Source organism: Cydia pomonella, chromosome 10 (genome assembly GCF_033807575.1).
Source record: "Cydia pomonella isolate Wapato2018A chromosome 10, ilCydPomo1, whole genome shotgun sequence".
NCBI lineage: Eukaryota > Metazoa > Arthropoda > Insecta > Lepidoptera > Tortricidae > Cydia > Cydia pomonella.
This window is the reverse complement of record NC_084712.1, coordinates 20,496,445-20,518,510: the sequence shown is the minus strand read 5'-3', so window position 1 is coordinate 20,518,510 and position 22,066 is coordinate 20,496,445. Positions and strand designations below refer to the sequence as shown.

Genomic DNA, 22,066 nt, shown 5'->3' with positions numbered 1-22,066 from the left:
AACTCTACCTTCCATAGTTCTTTCACTGAAATGTGTTAAATATCAATTGGCGTCTCCATCTACTGCAAAGGCCAAAGATATATATTATATTTTCTTCTTTATTTTTTACGGAGACAGATTTATCTTATATGTATATACATATATCTTTGCTAGCGTGAAGGCTATAATCCTATGTTCTGTAGGAACAATAATTCTATTCTCTTTTCCTTCAACAAGCAAATACATATAGGTATTTCATATCTAAGTTCCAAGAAACTCATTGGAATATACAGGAGTTGGAATGTGCTTACTGATTGGTTCATAAAATATTGCATCTACAACATATAAGAGATGTGAGAGAATAATCGGAGTAGGTTCATAAGACAAAGAATTCACATTTTTAATAATATTTTTCTTTTGGTTCTGTACAGTGTCTGTGTCTCTTCTTTTCATCTCCTTAATTCTCAACGTTAATCTGGCATAGGTCCCTTAAACTATTAGGCATAGAGGGATAGGCTAGCCTTTTTTTGAATAAATAAATATTTGGGGACAATCTTAAACTGATCGACCTAGCCCTAAACTAAGCAAATCTTGTACTATGGGAACTAGGCAATGATATACAGACGTATATAGATAAATACATACTTCACTACTACACCCATGACTCAGGAACAAATATCTGTGTTCATCACACAAATAAATGCCCTTACTGGGACTAGGCCACACTAAACTTTGTATTGAACACATGATAACGTGTTTTACAACTGCATTTCAAAACATGACACACAACTACACATCGTAGGTATATGATATTTAGTCCTGTTTACATTTCAAAAACTGACCTGGTTAAGCAAATCCACTACTTTGAAGAGAACAAACAGCCGTCCTCCTGTAACAGCCAGCAACTCATGATCGCTGTTGACAGCTATGTGTGTTGGCTTCTCCTGCAGCTGCACCGGCAAGTGGTTTGGCTCGCACTCCTTATCAACTAGATCCTTGAGGTGGTATACTGAAATTTATTTGAGATGTACAGTGAAATCTTAATCTCACACTTTGATAGTGGGACAACTAGTAATGCAACATTATATTAGGGGTACGAGGTACGAGTGATCATTTCATGTCTAAGTATACTATATGACACTATAACCAAAGAGGAAAGTAAGTATATTAGGTAAGTATAATAATGACAATACAATTTCCATGCAATGTAAGTTTTTTTGTTTCAGTATGGTGCATTTTTAGTATATAGTTAAAACACTTTTAACACATTTGCGATGTTTTTTGCTTCCTTTGGCCTATAGTTATACAGTTTCTTGAGAACATTCTCCGGTTAGTATGGGCAAAGAGAATTAAGAAGACCAAGAGTGCTCACTCCATACAACGGTTTTGTTACTAAAAATTCTATTATTTTCATAGTCTACATCTAGCGTCAAGTAGCGGAACTCTCAGTAATGCTACTCGACAATAGATACCGTGGCAAACAAAAAGTCTAATGCTCAACGATTTACAGCTATTATTATAACCAGAGTAAGTGTAGAAATTGAAAATAGAGTTTACTCTGTTTTCAAATTGTTGAGCATTAGATGTCGACTACGAAAATAATAAGCATTTTGGTACCAAAACTGATGTATGGAGTGAGCACTCTATGTACTTTTTATTTCTCTATGGTATCGGGAATGTTCTTGCATAAGAATATACCCCATACAAAATGGAGAACGTTCTCGAGAACGGCACCACTATACTTTGGCCTATGACACATGACGTCACATACCTTCTATAAACATGTTAAAATATGTCTAGATTTGCTTCCAGATCCAGTAATCTGAATATTATGCCCGCATTATTAAACAGACAGGTCTGCCTGTGTCCAGTTATCTTTAAGGGCCACTTGTGCCATCTAGGATTAGCCAGTAACTCAGGGTTGACCCGGAGTGCGGTAAGCCCAGAGTTTGCTGTACAATTCATCCCTGTGTTAACAGTTTACTCCAAGTTAGAGGTTAACCCTGGATAGTACAAGTGGCCCAAAGGTTTATTGATATGAATTGTAATATAAATAATAGATTAAAGTTTTGTTTTTCCTGCATAAAATAACTGAACAAATGCACTTATTGATTTGCGTAATCTTGTTATCTCAAATTCTAGCTACAGATAAAATGAAGTGGCCTTTATTACCTGCTAGTTTTCCATCTGGTGTACCAACAAAGACAGCCCCATATTTACTAGCACTGGCCACTAGATTATACCCTCTATTCTGCAGTGCGTCACTTGTATCAAACACCTTGATTTTACGTTGTAATTTATATAGCAGATTCTGAAAAAAAGTTGGGAGTATACACATCAATGTAACCTACACGTGTAGCAATGATTTGTAAAAGATATCGATGTTAATACGAACAATAGCATTCGGGAATGCAATGCTAAACGTATTAATCTATTTTTATATTCTTGGAATATCAATGAACTTTAAATGAGATCGCAAACATGAGAAATCCAATCTTACCGGTTCATCATGAGCATTTGGACCAAACTGCACTTCCATTTTGAATGTTTACTGTTTCAAAACAGAATCAACAAGTAGCTGGATAAGCCATATACACTGAACCAGCATTAAAATTCAATCAGCGTTCTAAATATCTAAATTAAAAGTTTCAAACAGCAAAATCAAACGACTTGCGCGCATTTGTGAAATAATTTTCACTCGTATGTCAAAATCAAAATTGTCAAACTTGTAACTGTTAACTGTCAAAAACGTAATTTTTTTTAAACAATTATGTCCTGGATGCGAGTCTTTTAAGCCAATCAAAAACGTCAATTGCAGAGAGGTATTTCAAATTTCTTTAACTTCTCACGGTTGTTAAGGGCTTATTACACTTATCCTGCCTTCGGTCGGCTAACGATCGGCCGCAACGTCTGCCCCGATGTCAGACCAAAGTTTTTTTTCTTCTTCTGGCTTTTACTCCCTGCCAATTTGCACAGGGTGAATTCGCCAATGTCGGTGTTGACTTTCACACGAGAGGAGAATGTTCGGCAGACCAAAGTTTTCGGTCTCCTAAAATATTGGCACATCGTTTACGTTATCGTTTCTTAATATAATAAATAGTTCAACTGTATAAATATCAAACATGAAACATTTTTGGCAATTAGAGACAAAGTATTTTTTAGATGTCAAATATTGTTAAAATGCTTTATATTTCGTGAAACGGAAAAGGATGTTGCTCGGACGCAACGTCAGTGCATTAGGAAACATTGAATAAGAAAACAAATAAACTGTCATTTTTATGCAACTGCGCAAAAAAGTGTAGAAAATTAATTGGCTGTAGATCTTCCCACAGTAAAAATCTTTCAGTGTGGTCTTTATGATTTCGATAATTACGGTTAATAAATGTCCTACTTACTTACTTGCCTGGCGCGATGACCCAAAATAAGTGTTGGCCTCCAATACAAGAGCACGCCACTTTGCGCGGTCCAGACTCAGAGCGGATTCGCGCCAGCTTTCGCTGACGACGAGCTCACGGAGATCTGCCTCCACTCTATCCGTCCAACCAACGATAGGAGTATTTAGGATGACCAACAGGACGGCGTCCAGTTGGTCGACCCAAGTAAGCCCTTTTGACTTGCTTTTGACTGTCCGATTGTCACCCATCCTTTCGAGGTGGCCAACCCAGCGGAAACGATGTGCTTTGGTCTCACCTATTATATTCGGCTCGGCTATTAGTTCTTCTATTTCGGCTTTCTTTTGAATTCTCCATCTGCCATCGTGTCTTTTGATTGGTCCTAGAATCTTCCTTAACACCTTACGTTCTGTGACTAGAAGACTGTTTTTGTATTGAGTGTTAGTGTCCAAGCCACCCATCAATAAATCACCCATCAACCCATACATCAATAATAAATGTCCTGTTATTTTTATTTAAAATTATATAATGCAGTTATAGGATACAGTTTAGTCAGTAGAAAGAAAAGGGTGGCATAAGTTTAATATGTAAGAGTATCGATCTTCCATACAAAATTTTAATCTCGCACCCTTTTCTAATGACAATTTAGCTTGCCGGACTATCAGTAATAAAATAAATGTGGATTGTCATGGATAAATATTTATTGGTTTTTCATCGTAAAGTATGTACAAACTTATAAAACATAACACCGTGTATAACATGGTGTGAAGTGCCAATTACATCCACACTTCATCAGGCCTGAAATCAGACCCGATTTCGGGCCCGAGAAATAATATTTTTCAGTTTTACCAAATATCAGCACTTCGTTTACAATATTTGAAATGCAAAAATATCTACCATTGAAATTTTTTGGCAATTAGAGATAAAGATTTTTTACATATCAAATGTTGTTATGTGCTGATACTTATTCCGTGAAACGAAAACGAGTATCAGGCCCGAAATCGGGAAGTGTGGATATAATTGTCGCTTTTCAGAGACAACATAGTAACACACTATCAATACTACATTTTCAAACAGGATTCTCGCATTTGGTCAACTTTATACCAATAAACTAAAATAATTATAAATATTACAAATCCTTAGTTAAACTTCTGGAAAACTCAGAAACTTCTTTATCAACCAAAGATGCGCCGCTTCAGGGACAGGCATTTTCAACAAACTGTAATAACACGCATATCTCCACGATTGCACCTTGTATAAAAATCGAGGCTTTTCATCAGTTAACGCCTTAACAAACGTCTCAATTATATCTATGTCCTTTAACGAATCATAGTTCGAATTTTGACACGCACTTTGCAGGTAGTCACTGAGGGCCGTTATTCTTTTTTCGAAAAGTTTCCGTTGGTCCGGGTCTAGATGTTCGAGCATTTTGCTGCAGGAGTTAGCTTGTGCTGCCAGTATGTTGCTAGATCCAACGAAACCTCCTGTAAAAAAAAACATAAATATAGTTTGGCAAGCTATTTCTGTCAGTAGAAAAAAGGCGGCACATTTAAAAAATATTCTAATTATTGTTCTCCCATAGAAAACCGTCCGCATTTTTGTACTGACAGAGTAGGTTTTCTAGATTTTCGGAAAATACTTCCATGGAAATGTTAAGATTAAGTGGCTTAAAAGACTCGCATCCGTGCAAAAAAAAAGTTTAAGAAGTTTGGGCGGCGGACTTACTACTTGGACTAATAGGAGTATTAGGATCAACCCTATAAATATGAAGATATATTTATTTGCAAAAATGTAGTGGTAAACATAGTTTTAATGTAGGTAATTTTAGTGCGTACATTAATGAAGCATGCAAACTTTCCTTATTAATTAGGTACTATAACTAAGTATAGTATATAAAAAGTTTTGAACAATAAACCATGCATTATAATCATATACCTAATACTAATTAATTTACAAAATATTTTAATCATTATTATTTATTTAGTAGTTTACACATGTCAAATATTCGTCAATTCTGTAATAACAGTTATGTACCTAATCAAAAGGTACTTATTCCGTATAATTGACCTCCCTACAAAAACCTCACGAAGTAAGGTCAATAGGCTTTATTGCGAGTTCATACATTTGCTACAGTACTTGTTAATGCACTCACAATAAACACTAATAAATATGTAAACAGGCTCTATCTATCCAAGAAAAGGGTGAAAAAGACTCTGCGATTATGCAAAATGAACTACTTACGAAAGTTCCATGTAAGAACACCCACTTTTTCACTTAAAAATTAGCATGCAAGAAAAGTTCGAAGGAACCGTGCACCAAGTAATGGTTAATATCACTAAAGTTTTTTCAAGAAAGTTCATTTTTCGGAGGGGTTTATCTAATTTAAACCCTGATCCATTACATTATATACGTTGACAGCGAAATGCATCTAAAGGTAGCGTTCAGATCCATACTGCAGTTACTGCACCAGCATTACTGTCGCAAATGTCAATAATCCGGGCAACAACATTGATTTTCACATTTGCGGCAGTAATAACAGTCTGTGCAGTCATGTTGCGCTGCAAACCTGCTGCAGTCGACTGTATTACTGCAGAAAACGTCAAATTTAATATAAATTTCTCTCTAAAATGACCTTTTTGACATTTCCTGCAGAAATTCAGTCGACTGCAGCGGTATTGCAGCACGATATTTTAAACTCTTTTTTATCTTTATTAAAGAGCTTTATCGCTTAGCGATTATGTCGCTCCATATAATCAACATACAATCACACTCTCTCCCATTTACTAGCTTGATCAGTGCTCTGGCCTCGTCCGACAATGGAAAAGCCAGGGCACTCTTACAGCCACCAACATTGTGAAAAGTATTATAGGATATTTTCAGTTGGCTCCTAAAGGGCTCGTTCCGCACACATTACACTAATATGGGGTACACGTCCTCAATCATATCGCACTCCGAACATAATGGTGAGGTACCTTTACGCATCATGAAACAAACTTATTTAGTGGAATGTGCCCTGAACGTACACTTAGAGCTGTTACAATTTCTTGCCAATTAACGCAGCGGCTTACGTGACTAACTCGCGAACGCAAAGCGGCGCGGTGCGGCGAGGGTGTAGTGAATCAATCCTTCGATACCTATGGATGTGTGCTACGTGGGCGATCTCGTTGCGAATACGAATGCCGTAGTCCGCCGCGCCGTTTCGCGTTCGCGAGTTATTCGCACACGTAAGCCGCTGCGTAAGCGAGCTATTTATCCATGGTATATTTATAAGAGCAAGTTGAATCGTTCTGTACCAAATGCCTTTTTCTTTTGCACTTTCGTCAAAGCACTACCGCGATAATACTGCCGACTACAATACTGCAGCAAATGTCTAAATCTATGTTGCTGCCCGGATTTTTATCGCGCTGCAAAACTGCATCAGTAATGCTGTTGCAGTCTAAATCGGAATGGTACCTTTACTATCCCCTTGTATCAAGATTGGATGAAATCGGTTGCGGGCTACCAATTTAACTAAGTGGTTTCCAGTAATTTGACAGCTGAACGAAGGGTAGTTACTGCGTGACTGCGATGATTACGTTATTTTGTTTCATTATAGATGATGTATTTGTTTTTGGAAGACGCCGAATTTGATCAGGCAATTTCCGGTTCGATAATGTCGGTACATATAGCGAAGATACTATATTTACGGTACAGTCAGCATCAAAAGTAGCGGATCAAATAACGTTTCATAAGTATCTACCATTCTGTAACAGCTTAACAAAAAGTGATGTCTTTAATATAGAACAACTAAAAAAGATATACTTTGGAGCGCGAATTTTAGAAATTTATCTATATTTGGAAAAGTTATCCGGAATATCAGATACTTTTGGCGCGTTGTTTAATCCGCTACTTTTGATGCCGACTGTACAGAAATAGTGTAATGGTGTCCGGGTCCATTTATAATAATTAATAATATTTTTCTACTTGTCGACTGTAATGGTTGAATTAAGATTTCATATACCAAACTATAAGTGCCTCCTTTTTATGTATGGGCCCCCAACTCAACTATAAGATTCATTTCAATACGCTGTAGTCATCTATAAAAAAATACCAATCACTTGCCGCCACGCTCCCATAGACAAGACAAAATGGGCGCGTGGCGCGGGGTCGTGCTGAGTCGCGCGTTTATGTATTTTGTACTACATTTTTGTCTACTGAGATACTTACTAATTTTCATTAATTATTTAGTTTTCCTAAAAAAGTATTATTTTAGATGACTCGTAGAAAAAGTATCGTATACAAAGTAGCACCATTTTACGATACCTATAAGCAAATAGGTCAATTCGCATGTTAGTAATTCGATCTGTTCCCGATATCATACTGATCTGTCAGTGTCAAAAGTGACCAAACACGGTGGAAACAGATTCAATATCTAAAACTCAAATTGGCCTGTGTATAAACCTTTAAAAAAACCTGTGCAGATGTCAGCCCATACACAGCGCCTGCCTCTAGCTCTACACCAGTAGGCCAAGCAGAGCTGAGAGTCATTCAGCAACAGACATACTTGTTAGGTTTCATTCAACCATTAAACGACGGTTCTCTAATATGATCCTAACCTATTTATTTATCTTCCCCATCTTTTGTTCTTGTAGCGTGAAACCTTACCCGGTACAAAGGCCAAGAGCCCATGGTCTCGTAGCTCCATCCACAGCGCCCACCTCCACACCAGTATTAGGCCAGCTTTACTCGTGCTGTCTGAAGCGAAGCCTGGCAGAGCTGAAAGTCATTCAGCAACAGACATGCTCGCAAGGCTCCCTTCAAGGATCAACCAACGGTTCACTACTCAGATCTTGACCTGTTTATTTATCTTCCCTATCTTTCGTTCTTACAAGGTGAAGCCTTACCTGGTACAAAAGCCACAGCCGAGAGCCCATGGTCCCGTAGCTCCATACGCAGCGCTCGCGTCCAAGCCAGGAGGCCAGCTTTGCTTGCACTGTAAGCGGCGAAACCTGGTAGAGGTTGTAGACCGCAGTGACTTGCCACGTTGATTATTCGAGGTTTTATTCCGTCCTGGAAAAAACAATTACATATAATAAAAAGATTTCGCTTAAAATTTAGTTTTTTCTTCGCCAATTTGATGAAAATCATTGTATGTAACCCCGGGGGTAAGAATATTTAAAATATTTAATTTGATTACTTTAATAGTTCTTTAATAGTACATTACGATACAAGTGCGAAAAATAGGAAATTCGAAACGAGTGGCGATAAATTAAAACACGACCGAAGGGAGTGTTTTAAATCGACACGAGTTGCGAATTACCTATTAGCACATGTATCGTACAACGTTTTACAGTACATATGGCCCTTTAAATGTTCGACACAGTAACATAATATGCTACTTCTCGCACTAGTGCTATAAAGTAGCCCCATATGTACTGTAAAATATTTTTACACAATTCTCAATTGTGGCTGAACGTCGGATAGGTCTGTGCCTTCGATGCCTTAACTGCTAAAAGAACATGACAATATGGCTTATTATATATATTTCATTTACCCCCCTCGTTGCACAATGTACTATATTTTAAGCTAAGTGATTTCTCCATACCTTTTACCACACACGTCAAGTTTGTAAGCGTCATGCGCAAACGATATAGGTACCTGACTCAATACACCTAAAGTACTAAGACATTGTTGAGCTGAGCGATATCTAAAGAGATAAGGGTCTAATGCGACACAAAGGACCTATATCTTATTTATTTTTAATTTAGATTTCTAATCATGTTAATGTAAACTTGTAAATAGACCCGAATGATTCTAGCTTTTATTTCCTTGGACTTCTGAACCTTGTAATTTTAAATACTAATAGATTAGTCATTGATTGTGTAGAAAGGGGCCCACTTAACATCGAATCGAATAAATAAATAGGATAGGTAAATGTACTACAACAACTTATACTGTGTTAATATGATATAAATATGTATTAACCTTAGTATTATAAGTTAATCATATAATTTAGATTAAGGTACTAACGTTGAAAATGAGTGCCTCATTTCGCCGTTAAACGTAAGTTTGGCGAACCTAACACAAGTTTAAAATGTACCATACTATTTGTGATAATAAAAAAAAAAAAACCATTTCGCTGGACGATTTCTGCCTGTCAGTTATTCGCGATTGTCAGTACGGAAGGTGGAGGTAAGGAAATAAATCTCCATATACCAAAAAGTGTCATCAAAAAACCTTAAATAGGTGGCGCTACAATACCTTGAAAACTTGAACAAAATAATTAAATTAATCATAGACAGCGCACTTCACTCCGTCAATAGCGCCTAGGTTCTTAGCTACTCTAGCGCTACTCTGGAGAGATTTGGAACTATTATTTATAGCTAACAGCTGGACACTTTTGCAACAGTTCTACCATAAGAGATGTCACTCCTCTTAATTCCACACTCCATAATTGTCAGCTTTTGCGAACTGACAGGCCGAGGTAATGGGCCCGTTAAGTAACCCCATGTACAATATTACGACTTTTATTAAGAAATCCATGACATAGGACCTAAAAAGAAATCAAACAAAATTTTGCTGATACCGAAATGTCAAGCACACTTCGACAATAATTTTGCTTTGCCGGCCAATTCGAACACGTGCAATTTATTTCAAGGTAATGCTGACAGCCTTAGATGTTACGTTATTCTATTTTAACCTCTATTGTAAATGTAATAGTTAAGAACATAATATATTAATAAGAACGTCTTTAGCGTGTAGGTAAACCACATGTGGGCGGGTAAGTGTGTCAACCAATAATGAGAATGCAAGTGAATTAAAAGCTTGCATTGCAAATAATGACGCGCTCGGTGATGACGCGATACGCTAACGTGTTACCAAGAGGTAATTGTCAGAGGCATCATTCAACTTTGGTATTTGATAGATTGCGACATGGCCAATCTTGTTTTAAAGTTGACGTTAAAAAAAAAGGAATTGCCATTCTATATTTACCGCTTTTGAAAATCCATGAAGTTTTTGAAATTACGAATTTTTCCATTTAAAAATATCTAGTGTTGAAATAAATGAATTTTTCTCAAACTTGCTATGAAATGATGACATGACTTACGTCAAATTAGGTCCGGAAATACTACATATCAGGTGGCATGACTGAAGATGATATGTAAAGGAATTTCATACTGCCTTACACACCTCGTACTGTAAAGAAACCTTCTTTTGTTTTTTAACGTCAAATTGTGACACAACGTCTTGGCATCCAACCATCAACTATGTTCAGTTAGCTTGGTACGGTGATTTGTTGTGCATATTCGTTGCTAGGCAACGGCGGTGGCGCATCACGCAGGCGCGCGGACTTAGGGTCTCCCCAAACCAGTCGACGCGAAGTCGGCTTTCGCCGAGTGTTTTACACCACACTATTCGCATTTAGCCGATCGACTGTCTCCGCGGTTGGACACCTGCGTTTAGCAGTCTCATCCTCCTTGCGGCCGTAGAGACGCCCGATCGCCTGCGACTTGCTATCGCAACAGTTGTAAAGCGACGGTCGGCTCTCCCGTGCTCCGTCCTGCCGTCGAGACGTCAGACAGCACACGTACAGCCGTTGAGTCCGACGAACAGATGTAGGACAGCGTGTGATCGGCAATCGTAAATCTCATTTTTGGAGACTGGTTGTTAGTAACAACCTGAGTTTGAAATTGAACAGACCTGTAAGATTATTTTCCTTGGTAATTGTTACATATTATATAATAACCTGTGATGATGGCTATTTTACGTAGACGGGCATGGAAAAAAAGGCTTACCAGCATTTTTATCGTAGCATACTTGTTGGAAGAGCTAGAACAGCAGCAAAAGCGGAGGCGACCGTGGGTTGATTCTTTGTGGCAATATAGATCACTATACTTAGAGTCAGACACGGCATATAAACACTTATATTTACCGACTAATATTATTAAATGTTCCTCCGTCATTATTACTTTCGTGTTGTCAGATCTATTGCAGATTTTAATGTGGGTAATAATTCAAATGAACAAATACAAACGCATCAGTAGCTACTTCGGCCGTCATCGGCTCTGTTCGGCCGTCGTCAGCTATGTTCGGCCGTCGAAGACGCTGAACGGCTTCCGCCAGCTCTGACCGGTCCTTATCGTAGGTACTCGGCCGTGATCGGAGCCGTTCAACTCTTTCCGGCACCGTACGGCGGTATAAGGAGATTTATGAATGCGAACGTGTGCGGTAGGCTGCAAACAGCGTCGTACGAATGCGAACAGCTTTACGGCAAAACGCCGTTTTCCCGTCGAAAGACGTCGTATCGCGTGGGCCGAGCCGATTTACGACTTATTCGCTCTTATTGCGTTGACATAAAGCTTTTTCCGTACGCGATTTGCCGAAACGGCGTCGACTAGTTTGGGGAGACCCTTACGCGCGTGAGGTTGTACACCGTTGGTAGAGTGGCGAGCCGAGTAGGTCGCCACAAAACAAATTGACTACAATTTTTTGTTTTAATTGCAAATTTGAGAAAAGCACTATACATAATATCTCGGCGAGAAACAGGGTTGCCGGCCGCGTATCTCTATCCGGCTTCGCTACGCTCAGCCGTACCTGCAACCCTACGTTTCCCGGCCTCTATAGTAATGTACTATTATTTTTATTTATTTTATTTAAGTAGTCACCTGCAATAATTTATGAATATATAGGTCATACTGAGCAACATTTACTATGGGACCAACCCCGAAATCGTGAAAAAAAAATTACTCTCCCATAGAAAATGTCAAGGTCAGACAGCTAAAATGTATGAAACAGGTATTTTTTTTGTCAGATAGTAGTCGCTTCCGTAAAAACTAGTGCCTATGCCAATTCTCGGGATTACTTGTCAAGTGCACCCCAGGCTCCCATGAGCCGTCATGAGCCGTGGCAATAAGCCGGTACAAACGGAAGAAGAAGAGAAGGAAGCAGAAGAAAGAAGAAGAAGGCTTTTTTTTGCGATTTCGAAGTTGGTCCCATAGTAAAAGTTGCTCAGTATGACCTATATATTCATCCCGTAAATTATTGCAGGTGACTAAATAAACATCCTGTATTATAGAGAAATAAGTTAGTAATTTTAAAAATCGTAACTTCCTTCATTTCATTGAAACTTCGAACTTTTCGAGAAATTTCCGAACACTTTTTTTTACATATTTTAGAAAGATATGCGTACCTAGTACACATATCTACTAGCTCAGCTCTAAATATAACAAAATAATAGAATAAACTGGAATATTTAATTTTGTATACCCCGTAAAGTTTTGTTTACACCAGAAGCCAAGATAACACATCGCCATCGACAAACGCCGAACGTAAAGCAAAAGTGTATTAAGCTCGTTACAGACGGAGCGATAGTATACCAAAAGATATTATACTTAGCATATATATAATATGTCTATTAAATATGTACGAGTATATGTGTATAATAATGTGTGGTATATTTAATATGTCTGTGTCTCACGGAAGTTTTGTTATTAAGATACAGCAAGGCATTTAACGATATATTTTACGTACCATTTGGCAGAGTCCACACGCAAAGCTATAATATACACGGTGTAACATGAGGAAACCGAGAGATTTAAACTGTTTGCTGCGCCCTTCAGGGTGTCATGTTGTATAGAATTCTATGTAATAGGTTTATATACAATGTAACTCATAAAAATTTTTTAGAATTCACTTACATGAGAATTAAAAGTAAATAAGTTAACATTGTACGGGTGAGCGTATGCATGCGTTTTCATATTTAGGTGCTAGACAGACAGCGATATATATTTTGCTATCGTTGGCGTGTGTGGTGCTTAGCAATACTGTACATTATCTGTCGGTATCTTACGTATATTAATATATATTATCGCTCCCTCTGTGTCGGGCTTTAAGATGCAAGTGACTATTTCAATACATTATTTTTGATTCGATTCGCGTTCTCTATCCACGATTGTTATCTTAGCTAGGACCGCAGGTCAGAGGGCCTACCGAGAAACACAAAAATCGTAAATCTCTCGCTTATTCGAGCGATAAAGAGGCAGATGACGAAATTACGATTTTCCTGTTTCTCGGTAGGCCCTCAGATATAGCACCGATTAGATTCAACTTACCACGTTCTATCATATAAGACGTCTTATGACATTTATATGGCCCTTACGGCTAACTATTTGTCTATTGTAAGCAAAACCGCACGTACAAGAAAAAGGATCGGTCGTTGGCAAAAATTTAGATTTAGATTTAGATTTATTTATTACACAACATACGATTGCATTACAAATTACATTCATGTCAATTTATATGAATCTATATTGTGATTGTCAAAAATAAATTCTAATAATGACAAAAAATAACATCATAATCCAGATAGCAACAATTAATAAATGGAAATGTTCACCTGAAAAGGATCGCCAAGTCAGAATTTATTATAAAACAATAATAAAATAAAAATGAAATAGAATCAAGAAACAAAAACAATGTCAAATATGCAAAAATAATTTATACAGTTATGTCAAAAAAATCACTAATTGAATATAATGGGTTCTCCAGCAAAAAGTTTCTCAATCGACGCTTGAAAATCGTATCGGATGTTTCCGCCCTTATTTCTGCAGGTAATCGCTCATAATAGGTCGAATCGCTCAAATGGCGAATAATTATAATTGGTACCTGAGCGCGGGCGCGCTCTCGGATTACGCGCCTTTGTTACGCATCTCGACGACACATTTTAGACTGGTTCTGTAGCGTTCGACTCGCCGGCACTCAGTAACCGTAGAGGGACCACACAAGATTTTTCCATTAGTTCATTTAGAATATTATTGCAATTTCTATAGGAGTTGTACTTAATTCAATTACCGGTTAAAGTGACCGAATTTTTTTTATGCAGATTAAGTAGCACGTGCGGTTTTACTTACAATATACAATGAGTTAGCCGTAAGGGCCAGCTTGAAAACTAACGACTATACTGCAAACATCAAAGGTCTTCTATCTCTATCATGCTATATTAGAGTGATAAAGACCTTACATGTGAGGTCTTCCTTAGTTGTGGAAGGAAAGCGGAGACTACTCTCATAGTACCAAGTAAATTCACGTTTACTGAGTTTTCTATCATACCTTTCGTAATATTTTAATTACTCCAGAAAACATCAAGGATCGTCTATTACCATATCTTTCCGGCTGTATAAAAGTGACAAGGACTTACTTGTGAGGTCTTCCTTAGTTGTGGAAGGAAAGCGGAGACTACCCTCATAGCACCAAGTAAATTCACGTTTACTGCGTTTTCTATCATGGTAGGGGTTTGCCATTCGTAGTCGCCTATGGTCATGACTCCGGCATTATTGACGATGGCGTATAGGCCTGAAATATAATAAATAAATATAAGGACATTATTACATATATTGACTAAGCCTCACAGTAAGCTTGAGGATTGTATTATGGGTACTCAGACAACGACGTATATAATATATAAATAGGAACAGGAATAAGAGCAGGAACAAATATTCATGCTCATTACACAAATAAATGCCCTTACCGGAATTTGAACCCAGAACCAGCGGCTTCATAGGCAGGGTTACTACCCACTATACTTTGTATCTTTAGGTATTTAAATAAAAGTAAACATACAATTTGTAAATTTTCAGGTAGTTATAACATTTATTGGTTAACCAACCAAATACAAAATCGCCTGGATCTGTCACTGAACGACCTGACTTTAACCTACATTATTTGATCATGTAATGTTTTCATCTACCCTCAACTGGCTTAAGGAGCCATTTGAGGGTAGATTTTGTTTACTTTTATTTAAATACCTTTACCTTACCTTACCTTTTAGAGTTATAGGTATCTAAGTCATTTTATACCTAAGAAAATTTGTATTGTCGACAGAAAGTTTCTAAACGGGGCAAGCATACAAAATTATAACAGCATAACTTTTCTCCAGCTGATCTAATGATGGACTCACATGGCTAAAGGAACCGTGATACAACAACGCAACGTAATTGTGTTTGGGTTTGTTAGAATTGTCTCTACGAGTAATAGTAGCCCGATTCAAACTTTAAGATGCGTCAAACATTTGCTGAAAATAGGATATGGGTTAGATGTCAGTGTCACAAGTGATGTTTCTTCAAACAAAAACGTCACTTTTGACACTGACATATCCAATCAATATCGTATGTTTAGGAATTTTTTGACGTATCTTAAAGTTCGAATCGGGCTGTAATTTAGTTTCCGTGTGATTTTTTTCATTGCATTAGTTTTAGACAAAACGTGTATCAATTAAATATTTGACGACCTGCCTGGCCTAGTGGGTGGTGACCCTGCCTATGAAGCCAATGATCGCGGGTTCAAATCCTGGTAACGGCATTTATTAGTGTGATGAGCATGGATATTTGTTCCTGAGTCATGGGTGTATTTAAATATTTATAAATACTATAAGGTAAGTGAGGCATACCTCAATTTAAAATGCAATATTATAAAAAATAATCAGGAAATGATGTTAAACTTACTCAATATAGGTGTCTCAATTTTCGAATTTTCCTCATATACCAAAATAGTTATAAAAATATTATGGCTCTCTTGGAAAATAGACGTTTTATAAAAGTACTATTTTGGGCCTTATTGAACACTACTAGGGCATTAAAACCCGCAAACACTATATATTTTTACAGTAATAACAGATTTTAATTGTTTTTAACCTTAGAGGTATACAGATAACAATATTTGGAAACTTCAATTTCAATTTCAATATTAGGAATGTTATAACATAAATTGATAAAGTTTATCCGAACATTTATATTCAGAGGGCCCGATTCGAAGAATGAGATACGATAACGATAAGTTCTGGTTTAGTAAAGTTCTCATTTAGATATCGTTTGTACGACATAAAAATTGACAGAAGCAGCTCGATTCGCGCAACCAATGTCACTTTGACGTTAGAAATACGAGTAACGTAGATATATCTGATTGGGATCACAGCGGAATCGAAATAAACGTCAATTTTAACATGTCGTTTAGCTATCCATCTTTTAAAGATCTCTCCCAGATCTTAAACGTGTCTTAATCATTCTTCAAATCGGGCCGAGAGCTCCTAGAAAGTGTAACGTTCTATTAAAAACAGAATAAATGAATTTTTGACATGATGTAAAAACTTCTTAAAAATCTGTCATCATTGTGGTCAACACCGCTGTGGGTGGGTTGATTCTCCGGCATACAGCTGCGGTGCGGAAGTCCAAACCATCCAGCACATAACTCAACTGCCCTATAATGCGTTATGGCGCCGGTCCTCCCGAAGACCTGTGCTTTAACCGCGAAAATCGATATTCGTCAATTGCGGGCATTTTTCTCTGTCACTCTAATTATGTCCTAGTGAGAGTTAACGAGAAAGATCCCCGCAATTTGCGATTTTCGCGGTAGGCCGCCTGATCACCCTGAGCCATGATCACGAAGCCATGAAGTGGCTGACTGGTCTATGTGTAGACAATTAATTATATTGTTTCTATTTTCACAATATGTTTGACATACGATTAAATAAATAATATAAATTATATGAACTCTTAATACTTTACGATTAAGGGTCCCCAGCAAGCTCGGTTCACCATACAACGTAGTTACGCTCTCATTTTGAAACCAACCACCTAGATTGCTCAGAAACTTTGTTATTACAATAGGATAAGGTATATCTAGTAGTGAAGTTAGTTTATGTAGCCTCAGATATCATAGTTAAAAATATACAGCGATTTCAAAATTTTCACACAAAACTTGTTTTTGCTCTACTTCTTTTACTACTTATCTACTTTGTTTTATAAACTGGAGCTATATGGACTAATTACAGGGCGAGATATACCTCATGTGATGTGTAAAGTTTCATTACAATCCAACACGTAGTTTTAAAATGAGAACGAAACTCTGTATTAGAAGGTGAAATTCGCCCGAGCTTTCTAGAATAGAATAATTTTTTCACAAGAATATGTATCTACAAAGGTGTCCTTATAAATATATTAATAAAATTAATTTAAATTATTAAATAATTTTTTCGTATGCATAATGTGGTCAAAAACCGTGCCTCAAACCTCAACCATGCCGGATAAAACAGAAAAGAATATAACAAAAGGTTAACTTAGAAAACAAAAAAAACTTACTGTAATTTGGGTGTTCTTTCAACAGCCCGTTCACATATTCCTTGAACCCAGCAACACTATCTCCACTCGTCACATCCAAAGGACACGAATGAACCTTTAATTTCTCCAAAGACTTAGCTGCTCTAGAATCCACTCCATTCAACATTCCGGCTACCGTCACCATACCTTCACGGGCTATTCGAGTAGCCAACGCGTATCCTAAACCACTGTCGCATCCCGTGATAGCCACTACACGAGTTAGACTCATAATACGAGTAATATGCAACGGTCAAATAACAATACGATAGCGGTATCATACAGAGAATAGTCTAGATAAGAGGAAAGTCGGTGTTCAACTGCGGCGAGAACAGGATCACAAGCATTTAAAACAGGTTTCGTGTTTCGTTGCATATTAAAAATGAATTTCATGTTTATATTTACGTTTGGATTTCGGAGGACCTAGCGCGATTCGCGAACCATAGGTATTTCGTTCGTGCGTCAATTTTTCATTGTTCATATGGTTATATAGAAAGAAAGACCAACTGATATTTTATTAAACCATTTTAAAATTTTAAGACATTAGTAACAATGTCTTCGGTCACCGCGAGTGTTACTGATGAAATAAAACTATGTAAACGCATTAAGTAGAAGTATCGCGCACATATAATAAAGTTAAACTAAGTTTTGAAACCTCTATAGCGTTACCATAACACCTCTGTCAAAATTATAATGTGCAAAACTACCCACATACAAAAATAATTAAAACAAAAATCATATATGTTTTTTTTTGTTTTTAATTAAATACGCGATTTAAACCGTTTATATAGTGTTATTCCATTTTAAGACGTCTATATAAGTTTCGATTGCAGCGGAAACTAGAGCCAATGAAACCGTGACCCAAAACCGAACGATAGTTTTTGGGTAAAAAATCACGTTTATTAATATAGTACTAAGTATATACAAGCGTGTACACGGTGTACACCTGTAAAGGTAGTGTTCAGTGGAACTATTTTGTAATATATAAATAAATAAATAAATATAAATAAATATTATAGGACATTATTACACAAATTGACTAAGTCCCACAGTAAGCTCAATAAGGCTTGTGTTGAGGGTACTTAGGCAACGATATATATAATATATAAATATTTATAAATACTTAAATACATAGAAAACACCCATGACTCAGGAACAAATATCCATGCTCATCACACAAATAAATGCCATTACCAGGATTTGAACCCGGGACCATCAGCTTCATAGGCAGGGTCACTACCCACTAGGCCAAACCGGTCGTCAAAAAATATATATGCAATTATACCTGCTATTGTAACCTGAACTACCATATATTGTATACTTATATTACCAGCCTATATGGGCAAACTGCTGCCCCTCGATCTCCACCCGTCTCGGCTTTCAGCAATTTCCGGCCAGATTTTAAGATATGCGTCCAGGTCATCCCGCCATCTTCGCCTGGGCATGCCCATCTTGCGGCACCCACTCCGTGGATATTTTTGCCCGCCTGTGTGGGTGCATGCGGCAGACATGGCCGGCCCAGTCCCACTTCAGCTGAAGTGGGGCTGAATTACCATATACGCAATAAAAAACATTCATTCATTCATTCGGTCGGTCACTTAATTTGCCTATCTACCACTCGAATAAGTAAGACATGACAAGAGCAATAGAGAGGCAGCCAATCAAGCATAGATATTTGCGGCAGGCCCTCTGATTAGAAAATTCATATGAGGTCGAGAAATGTCGAATTCGACAAAGATATGCCAATAAAAGAGGGTCGTTTCAGCACCGATGCTCATCTGAGAGATTAGGCGTATTGAACGGAAACAATCTTGTATTTATGGCTGACTTAATACGGGATCCGATCTTTTCGAGTTGAAAGTGTTTCGAGAATTTTCGCAAACAAACTCAGTCCCAATTTTGTGAGGATCATTCGATTTCATTATTACGGATCTTGAGCGGTAATTTGATTGAAATAAACGAGTATGTACGTAGTTAGTTGTTAGTACCTAACAAAACTTCCGTGAGACACAGACATTAAATATATTAAAACGGTACACTCGCGTATTTTAAGTTGAAGATTGCTCGACAATCTCGGAGTACCTTTCAACAGGAGCACGCGTTGGCGGACCGACGCAGACTGCGGGCTGCAGCGCTCCGCGACCAATCGCTGGGCGCGGGTGACGGCGGCAGTAGGTGAGGCGACAAACTACCCTCGTTTTCAAACAAAACCATAAAATGCAAGGTATAAAACTAAAAGGTATAACTCCATTTCGGAGATAATCAATCATTAATTTTTATCTTATAAGGCCCTTACGAGCGTGTACACTTGCCTTAGGGCCTGTTTACTTATTGATTAGTGTTTAGTGCGAGTAAATACATTTGTTACTAAACGTAAGTACTATCTCGGACGATCGACGTTCGAAATGACATTGATATGTCACAGTTTTCAATTGTTTGGTTGAGTTAAATGTAATGCCCGTGTAACAACAACGCTGTATGCAACATTTAGTTACTTTTTATAAAAAAAAAAACATTTTTTTTTGTAAATTAACTATGCCATTTAGTTTCCTTGAACGTACTTACCGATACCCCGAAGTTAACGAAATTCAATAAAAACACGGTGTATAAGCGTTAACTGACAACTCTGGGTCACCAGCGCAGGCAGCGCATGCTAACTGAGCCACTGAGACCTCACTCCGTACCGTAAGAGTGTGATATTTTTCAAATCTTGTTTTGGCTAGTATCTGCGGCTCACAATGGCTCTGAACCTGACTTGTGATAGTAAATTAAACTAAACAATTAATATTATTAATTAAACAGTTTGTTGGCACTATTCGCCAACAAACTACCACTTAAGTTTTCTCTTGAAATAAATAAATAAATAAATCTATAAATACTAGTGGTCCAACTTTGTATGGAAAACAAAAAGTGTAATAAATGTTATCTCCACAAGGCTCCCTTTATTCCATTATGAAATAGTAATATATAAAGCAAATTTGAACTCATTTGCTAAGGATTTAGTGGTCACTATCACTATGATATTTGCAATAATCTTATACAAACAAAAAAATACAAATGAACCTTGCCAAAAGTAACATTCACTATCAGCATATTTTTTAAATATTTTTTTTAAATACATAAAAAGGCTCGCAACCGGTTTTTATCATACAAAAAATACCAGTTATATTATATCCATATAAACCTTATTATAAGTATATAATTATATTCAATTACAATAGCTATATTATCAAAAAACTAAGCCTAAATTAGCCTGAGGCATTGTTCCCAGGACACTGGCCGCGTTCCCTCTCTGCACAGTGAGGCTAAGTTTTTGTGCGAAAAGTAGGTCGCCAGACACCCAGACTAGTTTAGTAGAAATTTCTTTTACTAAGTAGTTTCTTGGTGTCGGACGACCAAGGACCGAAAGTAAATAAAATAAATAAAATAAAATAAAATGTATAAGCCACTAAAACATATCCAAAGAATAATTATTGATGGGTCAAATTATTTTCATACATGTTTGTACGGCAGAATTGTTTCATTTATAGCGACCTCTAAACGATGTTTCGTTGCTCAAAATTTTGGTATGGATATTTTTTGCATATTTTGGATAAAAAAGAACCTTGTTGAAAAGGAATATACATAATTAATTTTATTGACCACCCTAATAAATACAGATAGTGTATCTATAATATTAAACAATATTTTTTTACATACTGCTGTGGTGCAGGGACCCGAAGTGGATCTTGGCCTCCGACACCAAAGACCGCCATGCTTCTCTGTCCAAATCCGTTTCCGTTCAGTCGACGGCGCCGAGTTCGCTAAGGTGTTTTTGCACTTCATCTCTCCAGCGATACCTAGGGCGTCCAGTCCAGACGGTCTTCGGCCATTTGGAACTTCTCCAGACTGCACGATCTTCACCCATTCCGACTACGTGCCCGAGCCCTCAGAGTCTGGCGGCTTTCGTTTCTCCAATGCCAATCCTTATGTACCGACGCGAAGCTTGGACACTAACACAAAAAGAAGAGCGCGCGCTACTGGTAGCGGAGAGGAAGATCTACCGAAAAATCCTAGGACCCACACGTGGAGAGGATGGTACCTGGAGACTCCGCAGGAACCAGGAGATTGAAGATCTGTTGTCCAAGCCGAATATTGTTTTACGTAAGTTTAACACTTACTGTAATGTTGGGTTTTAAAAATGTTACTTTTAAGCGAAAGATTTTCGAACTGTGACGGAAAGTAATAAAATTATAACAAGGTAAGTCTCTCTCTCTCTCTCTCTCTCCGCAGCATTATTATTCCCATCTGATTGTGGGGTCTGCTTTCCTGATCTTTTCTTTCCACTTCGCGCGATCGGACGTGTCGTCCACTGTAACGTCACAGGCACTCATGTCTTTTGCTACGGTATCTATCCATCTCATCTTGGGTCTTCCTCTTCCTCGGGACCCAGCGATGTTCAGACCCATAGCAACATTCCCGATGTAATCAGGTCTTCTCTTTACGTGTCCAAACCATCTCAGTCGACTCTCTTGTAGCTTATCGGCGATATTACGTATTCCGAGGATACCGCGAACGTACTCGTTGCGT

At 37.6% G+C, this 22,066-nt stretch overlaps 2 protein-coding genes across 2 annotated transcripts in view; both read right to left on the bottom strand.

Moving 5' to 3' along the window:
* Positions 1 to 2,668, bottom strand: part of LOC133521764 (nuclear pore complex protein Nup214-like) — a 52,210-nt gene extending 49,542 nt beyond the window's left edge. Inside the window, exons 1-3 of the mRNA XM_061856832.1 lie at positions 2,480 to 2,668; positions 2,152 to 2,290; positions 822 to 988 (exon numbers count right to left, since the gene is read on the bottom strand). Coding sequence (XP_061712816.1) covers positions 822 to 988; positions 2,152 to 2,290; positions 2,480 to 2,518 — 345 coding nt within the window. The 5' untranslated portion in view covers positions 2,519 to 2,668. The remainder of the gene's footprint in view (positions 1 to 821; positions 989 to 2,151; positions 2,291 to 2,479) is intronic.
* A 1,380-nt stretch (positions 2,669 to 4,048) lies between these two features.
* LOC133522355 (D-beta-hydroxybutyrate dehydrogenase, mitochondrial) lies at positions 4,049 to 18,204 on the bottom strand. Its single transcript, XM_061857672.1, has 4 exons — positions 17,483 to 18,204; positions 14,548 to 14,702; positions 8,255 to 8,420; positions 4,049 to 4,855 (listed from the first exon to the last, which is right to left on the bottom strand). The coding sequence occupies exons 1-4, from the start codon at positions 17,727 to 17,729 to the stop codon at positions 4,515 to 4,517; spliced, it is 909 nt and encodes a 302-aa protein (XP_061713656.1). The 5' UTR covers positions 17,730 to 18,204; the 3' UTR covers positions 4,049 to 4,514.
* Between the last annotated feature and the right edge of the window lie 3,862 nt (positions 18,205 to 22,066).

Bases quoted from the DNA above. Each gene is read 5' to 3' on its own strand.
- LOC133522355 (XM_061857672.1), bottom strand. From the start codon at position 17,729: ATGAGTCTAACTCGTGTAGTGGCTATCACGGGATGCGACAGTGGTTTA. The intron at 8,421-14,547 runs GTAAGTCCTTGT...TGTTTTTTCCAG, and splicing joins AACTAAGGAAGACCTCACAA to GACGGAATAAAACCTCGAAT. The intron at 4,856-8,254 runs GTAAGGCTTCAC...TTTTTTTTACAG, and splicing joins GGCTGTGGCTTTTGTACCAG to GAGGTTTCGTTGGATCTAGC.